The 20,932-nt window shown below is 35.3% G+C and overlaps 1 protein-coding gene across 17 annotated transcripts in view; it reads left to right on the top strand.

The window, feature by feature from the left end:
• Positions 1-20,932, top strand: part of IPMK (inositol polyphosphate multikinase) — a 116,464-nt gene that overhangs the window by 41,876 nt on the left and 53,656 nt on the right. For 8 of the 17 annotated variants that reach the window (XR_006640520.1, XR_006640522.1, XR_006640524.1 and 5 more), the window contains exons 6-8: positions 5,548-5,629; positions 6,892-7,104; positions 13,946-14,163. Coding sequence is in view for 7 of the 17 variants with exons in the window: in XM_044935155.2 (XP_044791090.1) it covers positions 5,548-5,629; positions 6,892-7,514 (705 nt within the window). In the remaining 10 variants the exon portion in view is untranslated. Of the gene's footprint in view, positions 1-5,547; positions 5,630-6,891; positions 12,069-13,945; positions 14,164-19,202; positions 20,812-20,932 lie in introns of those variants that run through there. The other 9 variants (XM_044935155.2, XM_025274090.3, XM_025274092.3 and 6 more) reach the window with 3 other exon arrangements.

The raw sequence follows: 20,932 nt of genomic DNA on the forward strand, positions 1-20,932 counted from the left end.
GTGTGCTGTAGTCCATGGGGCCGGAAACAGTGAGACATGACTGAGTAACTGAACAGAACTGAATTATATATAATTATTTCTTATATAAATATGAGGAATTTATACATATAAATATATTTATAGGAATTTATTACATTTAAACGAATTTATTGCATACAAATACATAAATTCCAGAAATTAATTAATTAAATCTTTTGTTTGCACTGTGCAGCATGTGGGATCTTAGTTCCCTGACCAGGAATCAAACTCATGCCCTCTGCATTGGCAGCATAGAATCTTAAGCACTGGACTGCCAGGGAAGTCCCAGGAATTCCTTGTTTTTAAATGACTGTCAACAATTATACTGTTATTTCCTTGATCCCAAGATGGTATAGATGATAAGACTCACTTTGATTTAATAACAAAAGAATTATTAAGATAATTTGTAATAAATAATTTGTAAATAATCTGTAAATACAACATTGTAAAAGAAACAAAATAGGAGCTATAAGAGCAAAGCAGTCAAGAGAGGAGGAGTATAGAGTGACTTTGGAAAAGATAGTATTTTGAACTGGCAACAGGGAAAATAGTTAGAAAACCAAGAAGCAGAGCATTTTTTTAACTAGTTAATGAAAGGTGACTGTAAGTTTATGTAAGGAGCATATTATATATAGGCAGGTGGAGTGTATTTTAGCTTAAAGTATGAGACTTGAGAGAAGTAAATATATCAGTAGCTTGCTTTGGGACTTTCTGCCTTTTTCAAGTAGTGTCCTTAGTGGTCAACTAATAAGTGAATGAATGGTTGTTTAATTTTCCAGTTTTATATTGACTTTTTAAACGTGTGCTGTTCAACTGTGGGGATTATTATATTTATTGGACTTCTCTGTTGGCTCAGGCAGTAAAGAATCTGCCTGCAGTGCAGGAGATGTGGGTTCAATTTCTAGGTGCGGAAGATCTCCTGAAGAAGAGAATGGCTAACCACTCCGGTATTCTTACCTGGAGAATTCTGTGGACAGAGAAACCTATTGGGCTACAGTCCTTGGGGTCGCAAAGAGTCAGACATGACTGAGAGACTAACACTTAAAATATTAACTGCAAATAATTGAAATACAATTTGTTGAAATTCACTTGAAATTTCTTTAAAACATATAATTCAAGATTTTAGTTGATTTGTACTTGTCATTTTCTCCCCCTCCTCATGTCTTCTGGGTTACCTTTCCTTTAAAAAAAATTAAGTATCTTTTTTGTTACCTGTTTCGATATTTTCAAGGTGGCACTGTTAACTTTTGATTTACAAACGTCTTTGTAACTGATCAAGACTGGGTAGTGGGTTGAGATTGGAGAAATTCTCAGATCTCTTTATGTTCTAGCTTTAACTAGTAAAGTAGAAGTAAACAGACATGCCTGAAATGAATACAACATTGTAAATCAACTATACTTCAATAAAAAAATAAATGAATAAATGAAATTAAGTAAATAGAGAAAGAGAGAATATAAATAAAGGAGTCTCACTGAAACTAGTTAGCTTTAATCTGTAGGTGAAATCTAGATTTTTCATATATGAATTTTTTTTTTTTTTCATATGTGAAATTTAATTTAGCTCAGAAAATAAATCCCTGGATAGTAGAATGGTGAAGTTTTGAGAATCCTTTTCTGGGGATTCTATAAATATTTCCTAGTTGGTAGTTTTGGAGAAGGCAATGGAAACCCACTCCAGTACTCTTGCCTGGAAAATCCCATGGGCGGAGGAGCCTGCTAGGCTGCACAGTCCATGGGGTCGCAAAGAGTCGGACACAACTGAAGCTACTTAGCAGCAGCAGCAGTTGGTAGTTTACATGATTGGGTATTTGAAAATTCTTCTCATTTATTTTTGTATTTAATCACATTCTTTTCTCAATTTCATCTTTTTATTGCAAGATAAGTGACACATGACATTGTGTATGTTTGAGCTGTACAGAGTGTTGATTTGATAAATTTATATATTGCCATCTTATTGCCATATAGTATTAGGTAATACCTCTGTCGGAGAAGGCAATGGCATCCCATTCCAGTACTCTTGCCTGGAAAATCCTATGGACGGAGGAGCCTGGAAGGCTGCAGTCCATGGGGTCGCTGAGGGTCGGACACGACTGAGCGACTTCACTTTCACTTTTCACTTTCATGCATTGGAGAAGGAAATGGCAACCCACTCCAGTGTTCTTGCCTGGAGAATCCCAGGGACGAAGGAGGCTGGTGGGCTGCCGTCTATGGGATCACACAGAGTCGGACACGACTAAAATGACTTAGCAGCAGCAGTAGCAGCAGCAATACCTCTGTCACTTTGAAAATCCTTTTTTATACATATTTCTGGGCATAGAGAACATGAGTACTTTTTAAAAAATCACTTTCTGGATACGAGTAACTGTCCTTATAAAAATAATTTTTCCTGTAGTCAAATGTAATTTTGGTATATATATATAAAGTGTTTTTCTTCTGTTCATAGTAACACTTTGTTCAAGATAAATTGTCTTTCTTTAAATAGGCTGCTAAGTGTATGTAAAAAGAATACAGTTCTATTTGGATTTTTTGAATAAAGTGAAGCATTTGAGATAGAGAGTAAGTAGCCATATCATACTGAAAGTTATAAAATACCAGTTTCTAAAGCAATGTATTCTTAATGCTTCTTAAAAATATTTAATTAAAAATTGATGAAATACATCATTGTATGGTTCAGATGCCAAAAAGTATAGAAACATATACTGTGAGAAGTCACCCTCCCCACACAGGATATTATATTAATAGTGATTTGTTTTTTTCCTCACCAATGTATGCTTCCAGAGATATTGGTTCCTATATTGCAAAACCATCTACTTTGAACACTGTTCTGTATCTTGCTTTTTCTGTTTAATGTATCATGGAGATTTTTCCATAGTGGCATTACCAGCTGTCTGTAATGGATCTTTTGACTTGTTTCCAGTCTTTTGCTATTATGAATAATGTTAGAAATGAATGACTGGAGACCTTCCTCATTTCACCAGTGTGCTAGGGTATTTATGAAATAAGTGCCTAGAGGGGAATTGAGCTTGTATGCATTTATAATTGTGGTAGATATTGGCAATCTGCTTGATACAGAGCAGTGATTTTGAACCAGTTCAGTTCAGTTGCTCAGTCATGTCCAACTCTTTGCAATCCCATGAACTACAGCATGGGACTATTGCAGCTTTCTAACTATTGTTTCTTGACCTGCATACAGATTTCTCAGGAGGCAGGTGAAGTGGTCTGGTATTCCCATCTCTTTAAGAATTTTGCACAGTTTGTTGTGATTCACACAGTCAAAAGCTTTGGCATAGTCAATAAAGCAGAAGTAGGTGGTTTGAACCAGGGGCAGTTTAATTTCCCAGGGAGTCATTCGGCAGTGTCTGGAGATACTTTTGGTTGCCACAGTTTGGGGATATTCTGTGTTCCTGGTATGTTTGAGACCTGATTTCAGTGAACTCTTCAGATCCATTGTTCATTTTCCCATGAGTAAACATGCTCTTTGTTCATAAGATATATTTCAAATACCTTTTTTTTTTTTCTGTTGGTCTTTTGATTTTTGAATGGCAAAAACACTATCAACATTTTAAAAAGCGTATTGTATGTGGTAGATTGAGTTTTAGTTGGAAATGCCTTCCCTAGTTACCAGTTATTCAAGGATTCTGCCATCTTGAGGTGGGAAGACATTTTATTCTGTTCATTTTGATCTTTGATGTATTTGGATTATTATTAATATTTTAGTATAAATTATAAATGCAACTTATTTTTTTCCAGATCCCCACCTAATGATACTAATACCATTTAATAATCATCCATCTTTTTCTACTGGTTTAAAATACCATGGTCACATACAGGCTTCTCATATGTTTTTTAATTCTATAATATGTTTTAATAGAATTATTATCCTGAAGAGATATCTCTACTCCTGTGTTCATTGCAGCATTATACACAATAGCCAAGATGTGGAAACAACCTATCTGGGAGCAACCTAAGTGTTCGTCTACAGATTTATGGACATAGAAGATGTGGTTCTTTACACAGTGGAATATTATTCAGCAATTATAAAGAAGGAAGTCCTGCCATTTGCAACAACATGGATGAAACTATGCAATAAACCAAAAAAAGACAGATACTATGTGGTGGCACTTACATATGTAGTCAAAAACAGGAACTCAAAAGACAAAGCTGATTTCATAAAAACAGAAAATGCAGTGGGGCTTTCCAGGGACTTGGGGAAGGGAGAAATGAGGAGATCAGAAGATACAAACTTTCAGTTATAAGATAAATTCTTATAAGCTAATGTATAGCATAGTGACTACAAGTGTGCTAAGTCGCTTCAGTTTTGTCCGACTCTTTGCGACCCTGTGGACTGTAGCCTGCCAGGCTCCTCTGTCCATTGGATTCTCCAGGCAAAAATATTGGAGTGGGTTGCCATCTCCTCCTCCAGGGGATCTTTTTGATCCAGGGATTGTAGCTGCATCTCTTATGTCTCCTGCATTGGCAGGTGGGTTCTTTACCAGTAGTGTCACCAGTTAATAATGCAATATTCTTGAAATTGGCTGAGAGTGGATCTTACATACACACTAAAAATTAGTTAACTGTATGAAGTGGTGCATGTGTTTATTTTCTTGATATTAGTAATCATTCTGCTGTGTCTAGTTTTAATTCAGTTGCTTAGTCGTGTCCGACTCTATGAGACCCCATGGACTGCAGCACACCAGGCCTCCCTGTCCAACCCACTCCAGTATTCTTGCCTGGGAAATCCCTTGGGCAAAGGAGCCTGGCAGGCCACAGTCCATAGGGGTCTCAAAGAGTGGGACATAACTGAGCGATTAACACTTTCACTTTTCCATATAATCTCTTTTACATTTTATCTTATAAGTACTTTGCACATAAGGTTCATGCCTTCTGTTTATTCCTTTGTTTTATTTCCTAACTTGATTTATAAATGGAGTCTTACATTTTCTAGTCAGTTGTTTGTATATATGAAAGCTTATTTTCTATTTACTAATTTGTACTGTCACCATTTCAGGTTTTTATTGTTTGTGTTACTTTTTAAATTGATTTTTCCAATTATATAACCATTATGTACAAAGGGTAATATTTTTTTCCTCCTTTTCAAATTATGCCTCTTATTTCTTTGTAATCTGTTTGGATTTGCAGAAGCTCTGGAACAATATTAGGTAATAATAATGATAAAAGGTATTGTGGTAGAGTAGTTTTTGTGGAAATTTCTTCTATTTTAAGACAAATGCTTCCTTATTTCATTTTTAAACTTGAGACTAACTTTTGATGGATTGAAATGGATACTTTTTTTTCATATTGAAAATACTTAACTATCTTTTTAGAGAGTTTTCATCAGTAGTGGATATAAATATGCTTAATGCCTTTTCAACATCATTGATATGACACTATGACTCTTTTTCATTTTAAATCCATTAGAATGAATTATATGAGTAGATCTTCCCATCTTTAGCCATCCTTTCATTGCTGGGATAAAACCCCCAGGGTTAAGGAGTATTAGTGTTTAATATTCAGTATTTTTTCTGACAGGTTTATCATGTTCATTCTGATAGCTATGAGACAAAAAACCAGCACTATGGAAGAAGCTTAACAAAAGAAACTCTAAAGGATGGTAAGGATTGAAAAACCATACTTCAGTGCTTTTTATTACTATAGAATTAATCAGAATAATTCTAAAGTGATTTCAGTTTTAGTTCTTCTTTGGTGTTGTGATTCAATTCTCAATACTGTCTTAACATATATACTTTTAAAATATGTATGGCCAAGATATTATAAAAGCAATGATAACAGACTTCCAGATATAATGTTCTGTTAAAGTTTATTATTAACTGTATTCAGGATGAGGAAGAAGTTGAGTAGTGTAAATAGTTGAAACAATATTTATGCTTACAAAATACTCATCTACGATGTTTGATATTTGCCTTGGTATACTTAACCAATAGCAAAATAACATTCAAATTGGCTCTATATTAAAATATTTCTCAGGCCAATATGAATATATTTTTTAGCAGTTTTTATCCCAAAGTAGGGGAACAGCAAAAATCAAATTCCATGAATTCCCAAATATGATAAAATATGCATAAATAATTTTAAAAGAGGCCTAATATGATAGGTTAAAACATTAAGTCTCAGTATTGAATAACATACTTAACTTGGACTACTGCTAGTCTCCAAAGTGAGCTCACCTTTTGTGAAAAGGCTGGTTTAATTAGTATTGTTGAGAGCATAAAAAATTAAGTACAGTTATGATTTGGTATTTTGGTAATGGACTTTTTTTTTAATCATTTAATTAAAGTGTCTTTATTTAAAGAAACAAAACATTGCAGACCCAGCTCCGCATCCTTTTCCTCCCCTGCTCTTGTGGTTGGTGTGTAGAATTTTCATGTCAGTTGTATAACTCTCTTGCATATGTTTGTACTTTATCTACATACTGATCATCGACAAATGATATATAATGTTGAAAATGGTTATGCTTTGACTCTAGGTTCTAGATTAGTTCATGATTCTAACAAACATATAGTCTTACTATAAAATTTCTCATAATAGCAAATGAAGCAAATCTTGGAATCCTATTCCTTAAGAGAATATATATATAGAGGGCACTAAACTAGTAGTCTACCTGTAGTAAATTTTTTGTCTAAATAAGGTATTTTGCTTTACTTAAGTGTCATTTGTATGTTTTCTAATAATAACGTCTTCACCAGAAATTAAGTTGAGCTCCAAGATTCTGTGTTTAACTGGAATTCTTATCTGTTCACTTAATTGCAGGGGCTGATGGGAGAAAGTTTAAGAGTTGTATCTAAGATGAAATTACTTCCCAAGTGATGGTTATTTCATAATTTCATTATAATCCTAGTATTTTCCTTTTTATAGGAGTCTCCCATTTTTTTCATAATGGATTCTGCTTAAGAAGAGATGCTATTGCTGCCAGTATTCAGAAGATTGAGAAAATTCTTCAGTGGTTTGAAAGCCAGAAGCAGCTTAACTTTTATGCAAGTTCATTACTGTTTGTTTATGAAGGTTCATCTCAGCCAACTACTACAAAATTGAATGACAGGACTTTGGCAGAAAAGTTTTTGTCCAAAGGTCAGCTCTCAGACACAGATGTACTGGAGTACAATAATAACTTTCATGTGTTAAATTCTACAGCGAATGGAAAAATAGAAGCTTCAGTGGGTAAAAGCTTGTCCAAAATGTATGCTTGTCACAGAAAAATGTATTCAAAAAAGCATCACAGTCAGACTTCATTGAAAGCTGAAAATATAGAGCAAGACAATGGGTGGAAAAGCATGTCACAGGAGCGTTTAAATGGAAATGTACTTTCCCAACTGGAAAAAGTTTTCTACCATCTTCCCACTGGTTGTCAAGAGACTGCAGAAGTAGAAGTGAGAATGATAGACTTTGCTCATGTGTTCCCTAGCAACACAGTGGATGAGGGATATGTTTATGGGCTGAAGCATTTAATTACTGTACTGCAGAGCATATTAGACAATTGAATCTTTTACTGCAGTCTTTTAAAGGGGTGGGGCAATCATAATGAAGAGCAGCAGTTAATAACTCTACACTTGTAATGCTGTGTAAAAAATTTGTATTGTGAGTCTACATTTTGTCTTTATACTTTTGGTAGAAGAGTTAACTTTTTTATAATCTTAACTCAGGAAAACTAATTATTTGTTCATTAGAAAACTATAAAGAGTAAAGAAACTTAAGAATGTTCTGCAGGGAATGTGGTGGTACGTGGCTTAAATGTCTGTTGGCTCAAGCAAAATGCAAACCATTATTCAATCATAATGAGTTTAGTTTGTTTTCTGTAGCCATTTATCATGAAACCTCTGTCTACCCGGACATAGTGAGCCATATCTATAACTCATTACATTATTAGAATACTTTAAAAAATGTAGAAAGCATAGGCTGATATCCTTAGTATTGCTATGTATGAAGTTATTAAAACTGGAGAAAATTCTACAGAAAAAAGTTACTCTTTAGGTTTTGTATTAAAAGTTCAAACCAGCATATCAAAAGGTGCTTCTTAGTAAAATGATTTAGAATTATTGCATTCCAAAAGCAGATTTTTTTCCTTTCATTTTCACTTATATACATAATTCACGAAAAAGATCATTGAAATGGATAAAAACAACAACAACAAAAGTCTTGGAATTAAGGGCACTTATTAGCCTTGCCAGGATTAGGGAAAAGAGAAGATATTTGCAACGAACAAAATATATTTCTTTTAAAATGTTTAATTTATGGGAAAATTGGAATATGTATTTACTACATTGTAACAAGTATTTATAAACCATAAAGTACCTTGCCTCTTACTCTGTAGCTTCAAAAAGATGGATGATTGAAGCTCTTTTTGTTTCCCCTTTAAATAACTCATTTTGAGGGTTTTCTTTTATAATTCATGTATTTATATGTCCCCTTTTAGTTAAGCCGTGGTATTGACTGTATGTTGCTAAAAAGTGTTTCTCAGAATTCTAATAAGCAGTTAAGGACAACATTCAGTTGTCAAAAATACCATGTGTAAATTAGTACGTCGTACAGAGCTTGGTGCATATCTAAATTCATGCTTCTGTTTCATTCTTACTTAAAACAGTTTTATATCATATTCAAGAGAGAGATTATAATTTAATTTCATGAAAGGGGCAGTGCTAATTTTCTTGGAAAAAGTAGATCTATAAGTATTATCTCTGTTTCACATTCACCACCTTAAAAAAAAAAAAAAACTAGTTATTATCAGAAACATTTAAAACTTTGAAATTAAATTTGCAAAAATGTTAAATGTTTGTTTTCATTGAACTTTAATTTACCAGCAAAATGTCTTAAGTAGTTAACAGTCTTGTCATATTCTTGGAAGTTGTTTTAGAGTTGTGAACTGTTAGACTCTTCCCTTTCTTTCCCCCTCAGAATTAAAATACCCTTTTTTAGTGTGAAGGAAAGTATCACAGTTTTATCTCACCTTCCCAATCCTCTCTCTGAATGTGCTTTTGCAATCATCTGAGCACAAAGAGAAGTATGAAATTAATTCTATGCTTAGTAACTTTATTAAGCTTATATACCTTTAAAATTCACATGCATTTATTATACCAAAATTTGATTATTTTATATTTTTATTTAGGGTCAATGTAGGTATTTTCCATAAGGACTTCATATGTTTGCCTATTGCCTAAATGGGTATTGCTGTAGCTTTTTTGGTGGGGATGAAATTCAAGTCATAGTGAATGGAAATTTTTGTTTTGCTTTTTCCATCCTACAATGTGGACTTTTGTTGTTGTTGTTACTTGGATAGTGATTCAGTAAATCTTAAGCTCAGATAATTAAACACTATTTTGAATCTTAACAAGATACTTTTTAGTATGGGATAGTATCAACCTATTACAATGAATTAATAAATTTAAGTATTATCATATTTTTGTGCATTTTAGCTCAATAAAATGTGAATCTATTGTTCCAGATTTTCTTTATCCATATTTAGAAATAATGGATTTGTAAAATCAGTGTCTTACCTTTTTGATAGATAATGTTTTGTTTTCATAAAACGAGAAATACTTTTATCTTTTGTTCTTCAGGGAAGGGATTCACATTTTATTCTGTTTACATTTTTTTTTAATCACTGTCATTCACTGCCTATTTGGTGTTACTTTATAAGTAAGCTTACATGTAAGAGAACAAGTATTGGTTTGCGTTTATCTACATGTGATTATTTTATTGTCTAGTCCAGTCATTTAACATTATGCTGAAATTTACCACTGTGGGGATGAAAGATCACTAGTCACCAAGCATATTTAAACATTTAAATGTTTAAGAAATAATAATAAGGATATAGTTTGGGTTAATAGGATTACCATAGTTTCTTCTTCCTAGGAATCAAAAATAATGATTTTTGTGTATTTCTTATGAAATGCACTCATGAAAAAGACTTTAATTATGGATAGTGAATAATACATTTCTCTAATAAAAATTTAAATTGTATAATAGTTTTATAATAAAGTATTTACAGTAATCAGTATTTTAATATGGATGAAAGTTGCATAGATTCAGATAAATTTAAAATTGATGATAAATGCTAAATATTTTATCTAAATAGTTTTTCAAGAAACAGTTGTGAAAATGTGTGTATTAAATGACTCTAAACTGGAGCATGTGGTATTTTCAACTCCGTATTCATTATTTGTTTAATATGTCTAGAAATTGTACTTACTGTGCCTCTCTACACTACAATTTGCTGTTGTGGGGCTTTAGATTGTGTTCAACTGAATATGATCTTTTTTCATGATTTTAATTGAGTATAATTTACTGTTTTATGATTTCCAAGATGATCTTCATATCTCTGTACCATATATATATGTATATATATATCAAATTTATAATGTAGCTTAAGATAAAATTAATTTTCAGAGATATTTCAGTTGCAGTTTTCTTATTTCATGCAACTGAAAACACTTTTGTTTCTAGGATTTGGAATATTAAAGAACATGTAGGATGAAAAAAACTGGTAGAACAATGAAAGAATTTTATTTGTGAAATTATAGAAATTTTGTCCACTATTTTAAGGCATTGTCATCATTTTAGTACCATCTGCCCTTAGTAGTTTGGCATTTGATATTGTAAAACTTGATTTGCTTTAAAAATTGTTTACAGTGCTTTGTAATAATCTTCCTTAGCCAGTGCCTTTAACCTTGATTTGATATATTTGTAGCCTTGGTTATCCTTCCTTACATCCTGTAATATCTTCATAGCCTACACTTAAATTAAAAAAAAAAAGTCAATTTGGTCAAGTGAAGAAGTAGCAATTATCTGCCAATGCTTTGGGAAAATAAGTAATGTTGTCTATGGAGGCCAGGCATCTTAGTTCATTCAGAAATATAAATGGGACAAGCATTTTTAACCCCTGAATATATAGTTGTGATCCAATCAGACAAAGCCCTAACATTTCCAGCATTCTGTCTAGATTGACTGGGTTCAGGGCTAAATGAAAATAGAGATATGGAGAAATGCTTATTTAAAGGTAATAGTTAACTAACATTCAACTTCATGGAAAGATAAGTAATTGAGTTGAGATGAAGCAACTAACAATATGTTAGAGGTTAAAAATAATAGTTTGCAGCATTGTAACCTCTATTTGACATTTGAGTTCAGCTGTAATTATTGATAGCATTAAAAGGCCTTAATTTTTCTTGCTGGTAAAGGTACGTGTACTTAGACTGAGCATTTAGAGTAGTGTTTTAACATAGTATTACTGTGAAAAACATTCCATTACAAATTCACAGGCAAATTACTGCACATTTAAAAAATTGTACTTTTCAATTTACTGCAAGTATTTTAGACTTCTGTCTTCAAATCATAGGTATTTTAATTTGGCAATGAATATGAAATTACTTTTTGATTTAAATGGTAATATTACTAAAATGCTTATTAATATTTTAGGAAGGTTGGAATCTCCATGTTTTTGGACTTAATATTTAAATTCTTATTACTTATTTTGATAGTATTTAGTAAGAGGAAATAGTACCCATGCAATTAAACAAATTAGAATATACTGTAAAGAATTTTTTTTTTTAAATGTTGAAATTTTCATCACTGGGGTTAAATTTTGGCCTGGTATTCACTTACAATATACATTAACACATTTAATTATGAAATAAAATAGTGTTAAGTATGATGTATGATGCACCTATATATAAATGAAAATGGCGTGCACAAAGACACTTTACTGTGGGAACTGAACTGGAAGATTTATGAAAGCATGTGAAATTGCACCTAAAATTGTGTTGTTAGTGACTATGCTAACTTTATTGTACTTGATGAATGAATGTATTTAGTCTAGTCAAAGTTACTTTGGTTTAAATGTCTAAACAATGTTTTTTTTAAAAAGTGTAATTTGTACTATTGATGAGGGGGCTATTCTTGGACTGCAGGGGTCGTTGTCAATGTGTGATTTGTGTTTTTATAGAGTCATCTAATGTGATATACCAATTTTTATATAAGTGATATTTAGGTAATTCTAATAACTGTATATTTGACCACCTATTAAAATGTTTTGCATTGGAGCTTCTTTCATTAATTGTGGTATGCTCACAGACTCCTGGTAGTTTGAAAATAACTTACTCATTCAACAAATATTTGAGTACATGTTATATACCAAAAACTGTAGGAATCATTGCGGAGTCAAAGATGATTAAGACAAAATATTAATAGATAGAAGCATATGCATTGGAAATGAAAAAGTATGTAGACTATTTTGTATTAATATTTTTTTCTATCATAGTCTGAAATCTTTGGAATCAGCCTAGTAGGAGAAATAGACTATAAGAGAAAAATATTGACTTAACTGTGAAAATATATACTATAATTTAAAACTTCAGAAATAGATTAGATATTTTTGCATGTATTTGAAACTTTATGAGTCACTTAGTGACCAAGTTTGTTTGTTTGTTTTTCCTTTCATTCATTAAAGAGAGCACAATCCAACGTCTATCTACCCTGTATCATGCACTGTATTTGGCCTTGGAGATTCTAAAAAGTTGAATAAGGGATCTAGTACTTGCCCTCAAGATATGCACTGTCTGATAGAAGAAAAACATGTAAATGTGGGGAAAATGTTATTGAGGCTAGGATGCATACTTATCAATATCCAGCAGAGATGGAGAAGGGGAATCAGTTCTGATGGCATGTAAGAGGGTGAACACTTCACAACAGTTGTGAGTCAAAGCTCTCAAAGGTTGTGTGGCATTACTCATGCCTGCTGCTGTGCACTGTAGGGAGGAGCAGTGCTGTGTGAAGTACACTCCTTCAGTATTTTTGGGATTGGTTTCAGGAGCCCGCACGGATACCAAATCCACAGGTCAAGCCCCTCATGTAAAATGGCTAGTACAGTCAGCAGTATATATTCATGGGTTTCAAATCCATAGATATGGAGGGCCTGCAAACCATATCTAAGTGGACACACCCAATTGAAACCTACAGTCTTTTTAAGACAGGCTCTTTAAGGAAGAAAAAAAAAAAGACTGCCTGCCTAACCACTGAAAACAATAGGGAACTGCACTGCCATGGTCTCCAAGTTATGGCTAAGTATAAGAATTAAATAGAGCCTGAAATGAAATAATAAATGAAAATAATAGTAGTATAATTAAAAGTGAAAAGTAATCACTTGGAGATTTTTTTAAAAATGCAGATTCTGATTCAGCATGTTTGGAGTTTTTGATATTCCTGGTCTGTGGACCACACTGAATAGCAAGGTTTTCAAAATTTTTTTTTGTGGAAGACAGAGTGTATAGTGGAACTTGATCCAAGGAATAGAGCCATTTGAAAGCTAGGAGAGTGCTGGGAAAGAAAATGGTTTACAATGTGAGAAAATAGAGTCAACAGGGGTTCAAGGTAATGGCCATTCTGTTAGGCCTTCCTTTTGCAACAGATCTTAAAAATTCTTTAATCAAATCATAGACATTAATTTTCTATTATTTGCATGTGAATGTTGACTAATTTGCCAACTGAAGAAAACATCCTATATATGCTTGATAATTATGTTGTATTTGCCATCTAACAACATTCTAGAAGTGCTTTAGGCATAAATGACATGGTATCATTGGCTTAGATACTCTGAAATAGTCAGATCTGTGTGTTTCTAAGAGAAGTTAGTTAAAACTGTTATTTAAATTAATATAATTTGACAAACTGCCTTGGGATGGGCAGAAAAAAAGTGATGAATGTGGAAGAACCATGTGGACATGTTAGTCTATGGGAGAATAAAAGAGTATCACCTCACACATTTTGAAGAATATGAATTTAAGTTAAATATATAGGCTTAACTTACAGATTATAGAGCTTGGATCCAGTTCAAAGAGTATCTTTGTTGTTGTAAATTTGTTTAGAAGCTATAATATAACTTTAAGTTCTCATCCATCTTAACTTCCATTTTTCACTTTAGTATGGTTGACTCTAACCCACTGTGGTTTGAGCAAGCTCCGGGAGTTGGTGATGGACAGAGAAGCCTTGTGGATTGCAAAGAGTCAGACACGACTGAGTGACTGAACTGAACTGAACTGAACTGAACCCATCTAGGTTATGCCAGAAGAAGAGAGGACAGTCTAAGTTGCAGTAGCCTGATTACCCTGTCAGCAATTACTGCTGCAAACACCCCAAAATGTAAGTGGCATAAACAACCAACCATCTTTTATTATTTGTATGGATCTGCAAGTTAATTGAGTCGTTCTGCTAATCTTGGCTGGACTTGGCATCTACAATCAGCTGGCAGGTTGGCTGAGTGGGGCCTAGTGAGGATGGGTTGTGAGCTAGTCCAGTCAGGCGGGTCCAGGCATTTTCTCTTAATAGTAGTTTTGGGTCCAAGAGAAGATTGCTAAATCCTGAGTTGGTAAGGGAGGAAAGACATGCCAGTAGGCCACAGTGCAATCAACAGCATGCTCTAATCTCAGACTAGCTCACATGGGGCCCCAGAAAATCAAGTCGTATCATTAATGGTCCAAGGTTTTTTATCAGGAAGAAGTATTAGATCAGGTTCAGTTCAGTTCAGTTCAGTCGTGCAGTTGTCTCTGACACTTTGCGACCCCTTGGACTACAGCACACCAGGCCTCCCTGTCTGTCACCAACTCCCAGAGTTTACTCACTCATGTCCATTCAGTCAGTGATGCCATCCAACCATTTCATCCTCTGTTGTCCCCTTTTCCTGCCTTCAATCTTTCCCAGCATCAGGGTCTTTTCCAATGAGTCAGTTCTTCACATCAGGTAGCCAAAGTATTGGAGTTTCAGTATCAGTCCTTCCATTGAATATTCAGGACCGATTTCCTTTAGGATGGGCTAGTTTGATCTCCTTGCAGTCCAAGGGACTCTCAAGAGTCTTCTTCGACACCACAGTTCAAAAGCATCAATTCTTCAGCGCTCAGCTTTCTTTATAGTCCAGCTCTCACATCCGTACATGACTACTGGAAAAACCATATCTTTGACTAGATGGATTTTTGTTGGCAAAGTAATGTCTGTGCTTTTTAATATGCTGTCTAGGTTGGTCATAAATTTTCTTCCAAAGAGCAAGCATTTTTTAATTTCATGGCTGCAGTCACAATCTGCAGTGATTTTGAAGCCCCCCCAAAAAAGTCTGTCACTGTTTCCACTGTTAACCTATCTATTTGCCATGAAGTGATGGGACCAGATGCCATGATCTTAGTTTTCTGAATGTTGAGTTACAAGCCAACTTTTTCACTCTCCTCTTTCACTTTCATCAATAGGCTCTTTAGTTCTTCTTCGCTTTCTGCTGTAAGGGTGGTATCATCTGCATATCTGAGGTTATTGATATTTCTCCTGGCAATCTTGATTCCACCTTGTGCTTCATTGAGCCTAGTGTTTCTCATGATGTACTCTGCATATTGGTTAAATAAGCAAGGTGAAAATATACAGCCTTGACATACTCCTTTTCCTATTTGGAACCAGCCTGTTGTTCCATGTCTGGTTCTAACTGTTACTTCTTGACCTGCATTCAGATTTATCAAGAGGCAGCTCAGGTGGTCTGGTATTCCCATCTCTTCTAAGAATTTTCCACAGTTTGTTGCAATCCACATAATCAAGGCTTTGGCATAGTTAATAAAGCAGAAGTAGATGTTTTTCTGGAACTCTTGCTTTTTTGACGACCCAGTGGATCTCGGCAATTTGATCTCTTGTTCCTCTGCCTTTTCTAAATTCAGCTTGAACATCTGGAAGTTCACAGTTCACGTACTGTTGAAGCCTGGCTTGGAGAATTTTGAGCATTACTAGCTTGTGAGATGAGTGCAATTGTATGGTAGTTTGATCATTCTTTGGCATTGCCTTTTCTTTGAGATTGGAATTAAAACTGACCTTTTCCAGTCCTGTGGCCACTGCTGAGTTTCCCAAATTTGCTGACATATTGAGTGTAGCACTACCACAGCATCATCTTTTAGGATTGAAATAGCTCAGTTGGATTCCATCATCTCCACTAGCTTTATTCGTATTGATGCTTCCTAAGGCCCACTTGACTTGGCATTCCAGGATGTCTGGCTCTAGGTGAGTGATCACACCATCGTGGTTATCTGGATGATGAAGATCTTTTTTGTACAGTTCTGTGTATTCTTGCCACCCTTTTTTAATATCTTCTGCTTCTGTTAGGTCCATACCATTTCTGTCCTTTATTGTGCCCATCTTTGCATGAAATGTTCCATGGAATCTCTGATTTTCTTGAAGAGATCTCTAGTCTTTCCCATTCTATTGTTTTCCTCTATTTCTTTGCATTGATTACTGAGGAAGGCTTTCTTATCTCTCCTTGCTATTCTTTGTAACTGCATTCAGATGGGTATATCTTTCCTTTTCTCCTTTGCCTTTTGCTTGTCTTTTTTTCACAGCTATTTGTAAGGCCTCCGCAGACAGCCGTTTTGCCTTTTTGCCTTTCTTTTTCTTGGGGATGGTCTTGATCACTGCCTCTTGTACAGTGTCACGAACCTCCATCCATAATTCTTCAGGCACTCTTTTGTCTATCAGATCTAATCCCTTGAATCTATTTATCACTTCCACTGTATAATTTTAAGGGATTTAAGTCATACCTGAATGGTTTAGTGGTTTTCTCTACTTTTCTTCAATTTAAGTCTGAATTTGACAATAAGGAGTTCATGATCTGAGCCATGGTCAGCTCCCAGTCTTGTTTTTGCTGACTGTATAAAGCTTCTCCATCTTTGGTGCCAAAGAATAGAATCAATCTGATTTCTGTATTGACCATCTGGTGATGTCCATGTATAGAGTCTTCTCTTGTGTTGTTGGAAGGGGGTGTTTGCTATGACCATTGCATTCTCTGGCAAAACTCTATTAGCCTTTGCCCTGCTTTATTCTGTACTCCAAGGCCAAATTTGCCTGTTACTCCAGATGTTTCTTGACTTCCTACTTTTGCATTCCAGTCCCCTTAATGAAAAGGACATCTTTTCTGGGTGTTAGTTCTAGAAGGTCTTGTAGGTCTTCATAGAAACTTTCAACTTCAGCTTCTTCTGTGTTACTGGTAGGGGCATAGACTTGGATTACTGTGATATTGAATGGTTTGCCTTGGAAACGTACAGAGATCATTCTATCGTTCTTGAGATTGCATCCAAGTACTGCATTTTGGACTCTTTTGTTGACTATGATACCTACTAGCATGTCGGGTACCTACTGACCTGGGGAATTCATCTTTTGGTGTCTTATCTTTTTGCCTTTTCACACTGTTCATGGGGTTCTCAAGGCAAGAATACTGAAGTAGTTTGCCATTCCTTTCTCCAGTGCACCACGTTTTGTCAGAACTCTCTACCATGACCGTCCATATTGTGTGGCCCTACACAGCATGTCTCATAGTTTCATTGAGTTAGACAAGACTGTGGTCCATGTGATCAGATTGGTTAGTTTTCTGTGCATGGTTTTCAGTGTGTCTGCCCTCTGATGGATAAGGATAAGAGGCTTATGGAAGCTTCCTGATGGGGGAGACTGATTGAGGGAGAAACTGGGTGTTGTTCTGATGGGCGGGGCTATGCTTAGCAAATCTTTAATCCAATTTTCTGTTGATGGGCAGGGCTGTGTTCCCTCCCTATTATTTGACCTGAGGCCAAACTATGGTGGAGGTAAAGGTCCCATGCAGGCACTGTTGCATTCAGTGTCCCCTACCCTGCAGCAGGCCTCAACCGACCCATGCCTCTGCCAGAGACTCCTGGACACTCACGGGCAAGTCTGGGTCAGTCTCTTGTAGGGTGACTGGACCTTTCTCCTGGGTCCTGGTGTGCACAGGGTTTTATTTGTGCCCTCCAAGAATCTGTTTTCCAGTCCTGTGTAAGTTCTCATGGCTCTATGGTGGATTAATGGCGACCTCCAAGAGGGCTTATGCCATACCCAGGTCTACTGCACCCAGAGCCCCTGCCCCTGCAGCAGCCCACTGCTGACCCATACCTCCTTAGGAGATACTCAAATATAGTTCTGACTCAGTCTCTCTGGGGTCTCTGGGTCCTGGTGTGCACAAGATTAGTTTGACCCTCTGAGCATCTCTGCTGGTATGGGGTTTGATTCTAGACGTGATTTTGCCCCTCCTACCATCTTGCTGGGGCTTCTCTTTTGCCATTGGACGTGGGCTGTCTCCTCAAAGTCATTCCAGTGCTGCCTAGCTGCTACTCCTGCTGCGGTGCTGCGCAGCAAGTTTTAAATATGCAATACATCAAATATCCAATGGATATATTATTATTAGTTACAGTCACCATGCTGTACATTATATCCCCATGAATGACTTACTTTATGGCTGGAAGTTTGTACTTTCTGACGTACAGAAAGTATTTCTGTAATTTCTCCCCATATAAAAGTATTTCTCCCCATATAAAAGCTGACTTAAAACTCAACATTCAAGAAACAAAGATCATGGCATCCTGTTCCATCCCCTCATTGCAAATGATGGGGAAAATGTGGAAACAGTAACAGTTTTCTTGGGCTCCAAAATCACTGTGGCTGGTGACCGCAGCCATGAAATTAAAAGACGCTTGCTCCTTGGAAGGAGAGCTGACAAATCTAGGCAGTGTTATTAAAAAAGATCACTTTGCCAACGAAGGTCCATCTAGTCAAAGATATGGTGTTTCTAGTAGCCATGTATGGATGTGAGAGTTGGATCATAAAGAAGGCTGAGCGCTGAAGAATTGATTCTTTCAAATTGTGGTGCTGGAGAAGACTCTTGAGAGTCCCTTGGACAGCAAGGAGATCAAATCAGTCAATCCTAAAGGAAATCAACCCTGAAAAAGCTGAAGGTCCAATCCTTTGGCCACCTGATGTTGGGAATGATTGAAGGCAAAAGAAGAAGGGAGAGACAGAGGCTAGGATGGTTAGATGGCATCACTGACTCAATGGACATGAGTTTGAGCAAACTCCAGGAGATAGTGAAGGACAGGGAAGCCTGGCATTCTGCAGTTCATGGGGTTGAAAGAGTCAGAGATGACTTAGTGACTGAGCAACAACCCATTTTGCACCCTTGACCCTCCACCTATGGTAATCACCAATCTGTTCTTTGTGTCTATGCGTTCCTTTTTTTTTTTTTTTTTTAATCCACATATAAGTAGGTTCCAAAGATCCTACTGAAGGATCATGACTGAAGTGACTTAGCACAGTAATATAAGTAGGATCAGGTGATGTTTGTTTTCTCTGTTTGTTTGTTTTTTTTTTTTTTTTTCCAGCCAGTATAATGCCTGCAAGGTCCACTGTGAGCAACATGGAGGTACTCTGCATGGTAAAGAAGATGTTGAAAAGGCCAAAACTAAATACTGGATTATTTTTATTTGAGAGTACTACCTAACACAGGAAAAGAGTTTAAATATATCCTTAATTACATTGATTCAGATTATATACCTGAATTAAAAATGTTAACTTGTAGCTAACCAGAAAGTTTTTTATGAATATATAGACAAAGTATACATAAATTTCAAGATGTGCCATGTATGGAAATGTTTATTTTAGCTTTTTTCCTCTTTGAAGTATTTTATTGAAGTACAATTCAAGCTGGTTTAGCAAAAAATTATGATTTAAATTTGTAAGCCATCACCACAGTCCAATTTGGGAACTTTTTCATCAAGCCCCAGATTTCCTTTAAGTATATTGCACTTTTTTCACCGTTCTTAACAGGACTGAGAGAGGAAACACACACACACACACACACACACACACACACACATGCGCGTCTCACTTATAAGGGAAAAGAAAAATTAACCTAGTACCACCTAGTGGTTTTTGAGTAGATAGCAAGTTGATATCTGAGTTCCTGAAATCCTGAGATTCATGTTTCCTTGTTTTCTTCCATGAGATCACTAAATCAGCTATAAATATTTATGGTTTATGAATGAAATTCAATTTGAAAGTATATACAAAATTATCTAAAACCATTACTAGATAAATTTGAAATGCGTAATTAAAAATTAATGGCATTCTTCAAATGAAAATTTACTTGAAGTCTCAATATGTTTAGCTGATAAGTGCTTCACAACTGAAGCAGGGATGGGGACTGCTTGTTCCCCTACTTGATGAAACTAATTTTATAAATACAAGACATACACAAAAAATAAAAAAGAGTGATTGGGTACTGGGAAATGAATAAATTCTTCCTCTTGGTCTTATTTCTGTCTCGAGTGTGTATTTATAGGTGAACACTTATTTTTAAAGGAGAATATCAAATTTTTTAAATATTGCAAAAATATCAAGCAAAGTCTGTGAAAGATAGTAATTTTCCATTACTTCCCCCTTCTGGATTCTTCCCTATTGGTGGCAGTAAATACATCACTCACACGCTAGGACTGAAGGCAGTAGCTAACTCAAGGAGCCCCTGACTCAGCCTCACAGCTTGACTTTTTTGCTGGAGACCCCACATGTTACCTCAGTTCATTGGAGCTCCGTGACCCAAAATTAATTAAATTGTGATCAACAGTGTAATATTTGTCTGGTGAAATGCACATAATTCTTACAACATTCCTAAAAAACAGTACCTTTTTCCAGAAGTATGTTTCAGAGAAACAATAATTTCAGTTATATAATTAGAAATGTCAAATTGAATAATAACAATAATTACCTAATATAGGTTCCAGTTCTGCCTTAACTCTTACTTTTTGTGTGATCTTGGGCAAGTCACTTGACCTCCCTTTGCTGAATATCTCTCAACTAAAAGCTGGAGATAATAAACAATGCATGTATACCATATAGTAAGAACACAATGAATGTTAGATATCATTGCTATTGTTTTACTATTAGTATTATTTTCTTAGAGTGGTGTATGAGGGATGGCTTAACCTGTGACTGTAGAAGAAATCTGATCACACCACTTCCATAGGTGTAAATACAAAATTAACAGTATGGGAATGGTAGGGCTCACGTGCTGACCTTGGTTCTGAAACCACCATCACTCAAGAGGGCAAGATTG

The sequence above is a fragment of the Bubalus bubalis genome, chromosome 23, assembly GCF_019923935.1.
Source record: "Bubalus bubalis isolate 160015118507 breed Murrah chromosome 23, NDDB_SH_1, whole genome shotgun sequence".
NCBI lineage: Eukaryota > Metazoa > Chordata > Mammalia > Artiodactyla > Bovidae > Bubalus > Bubalus bubalis.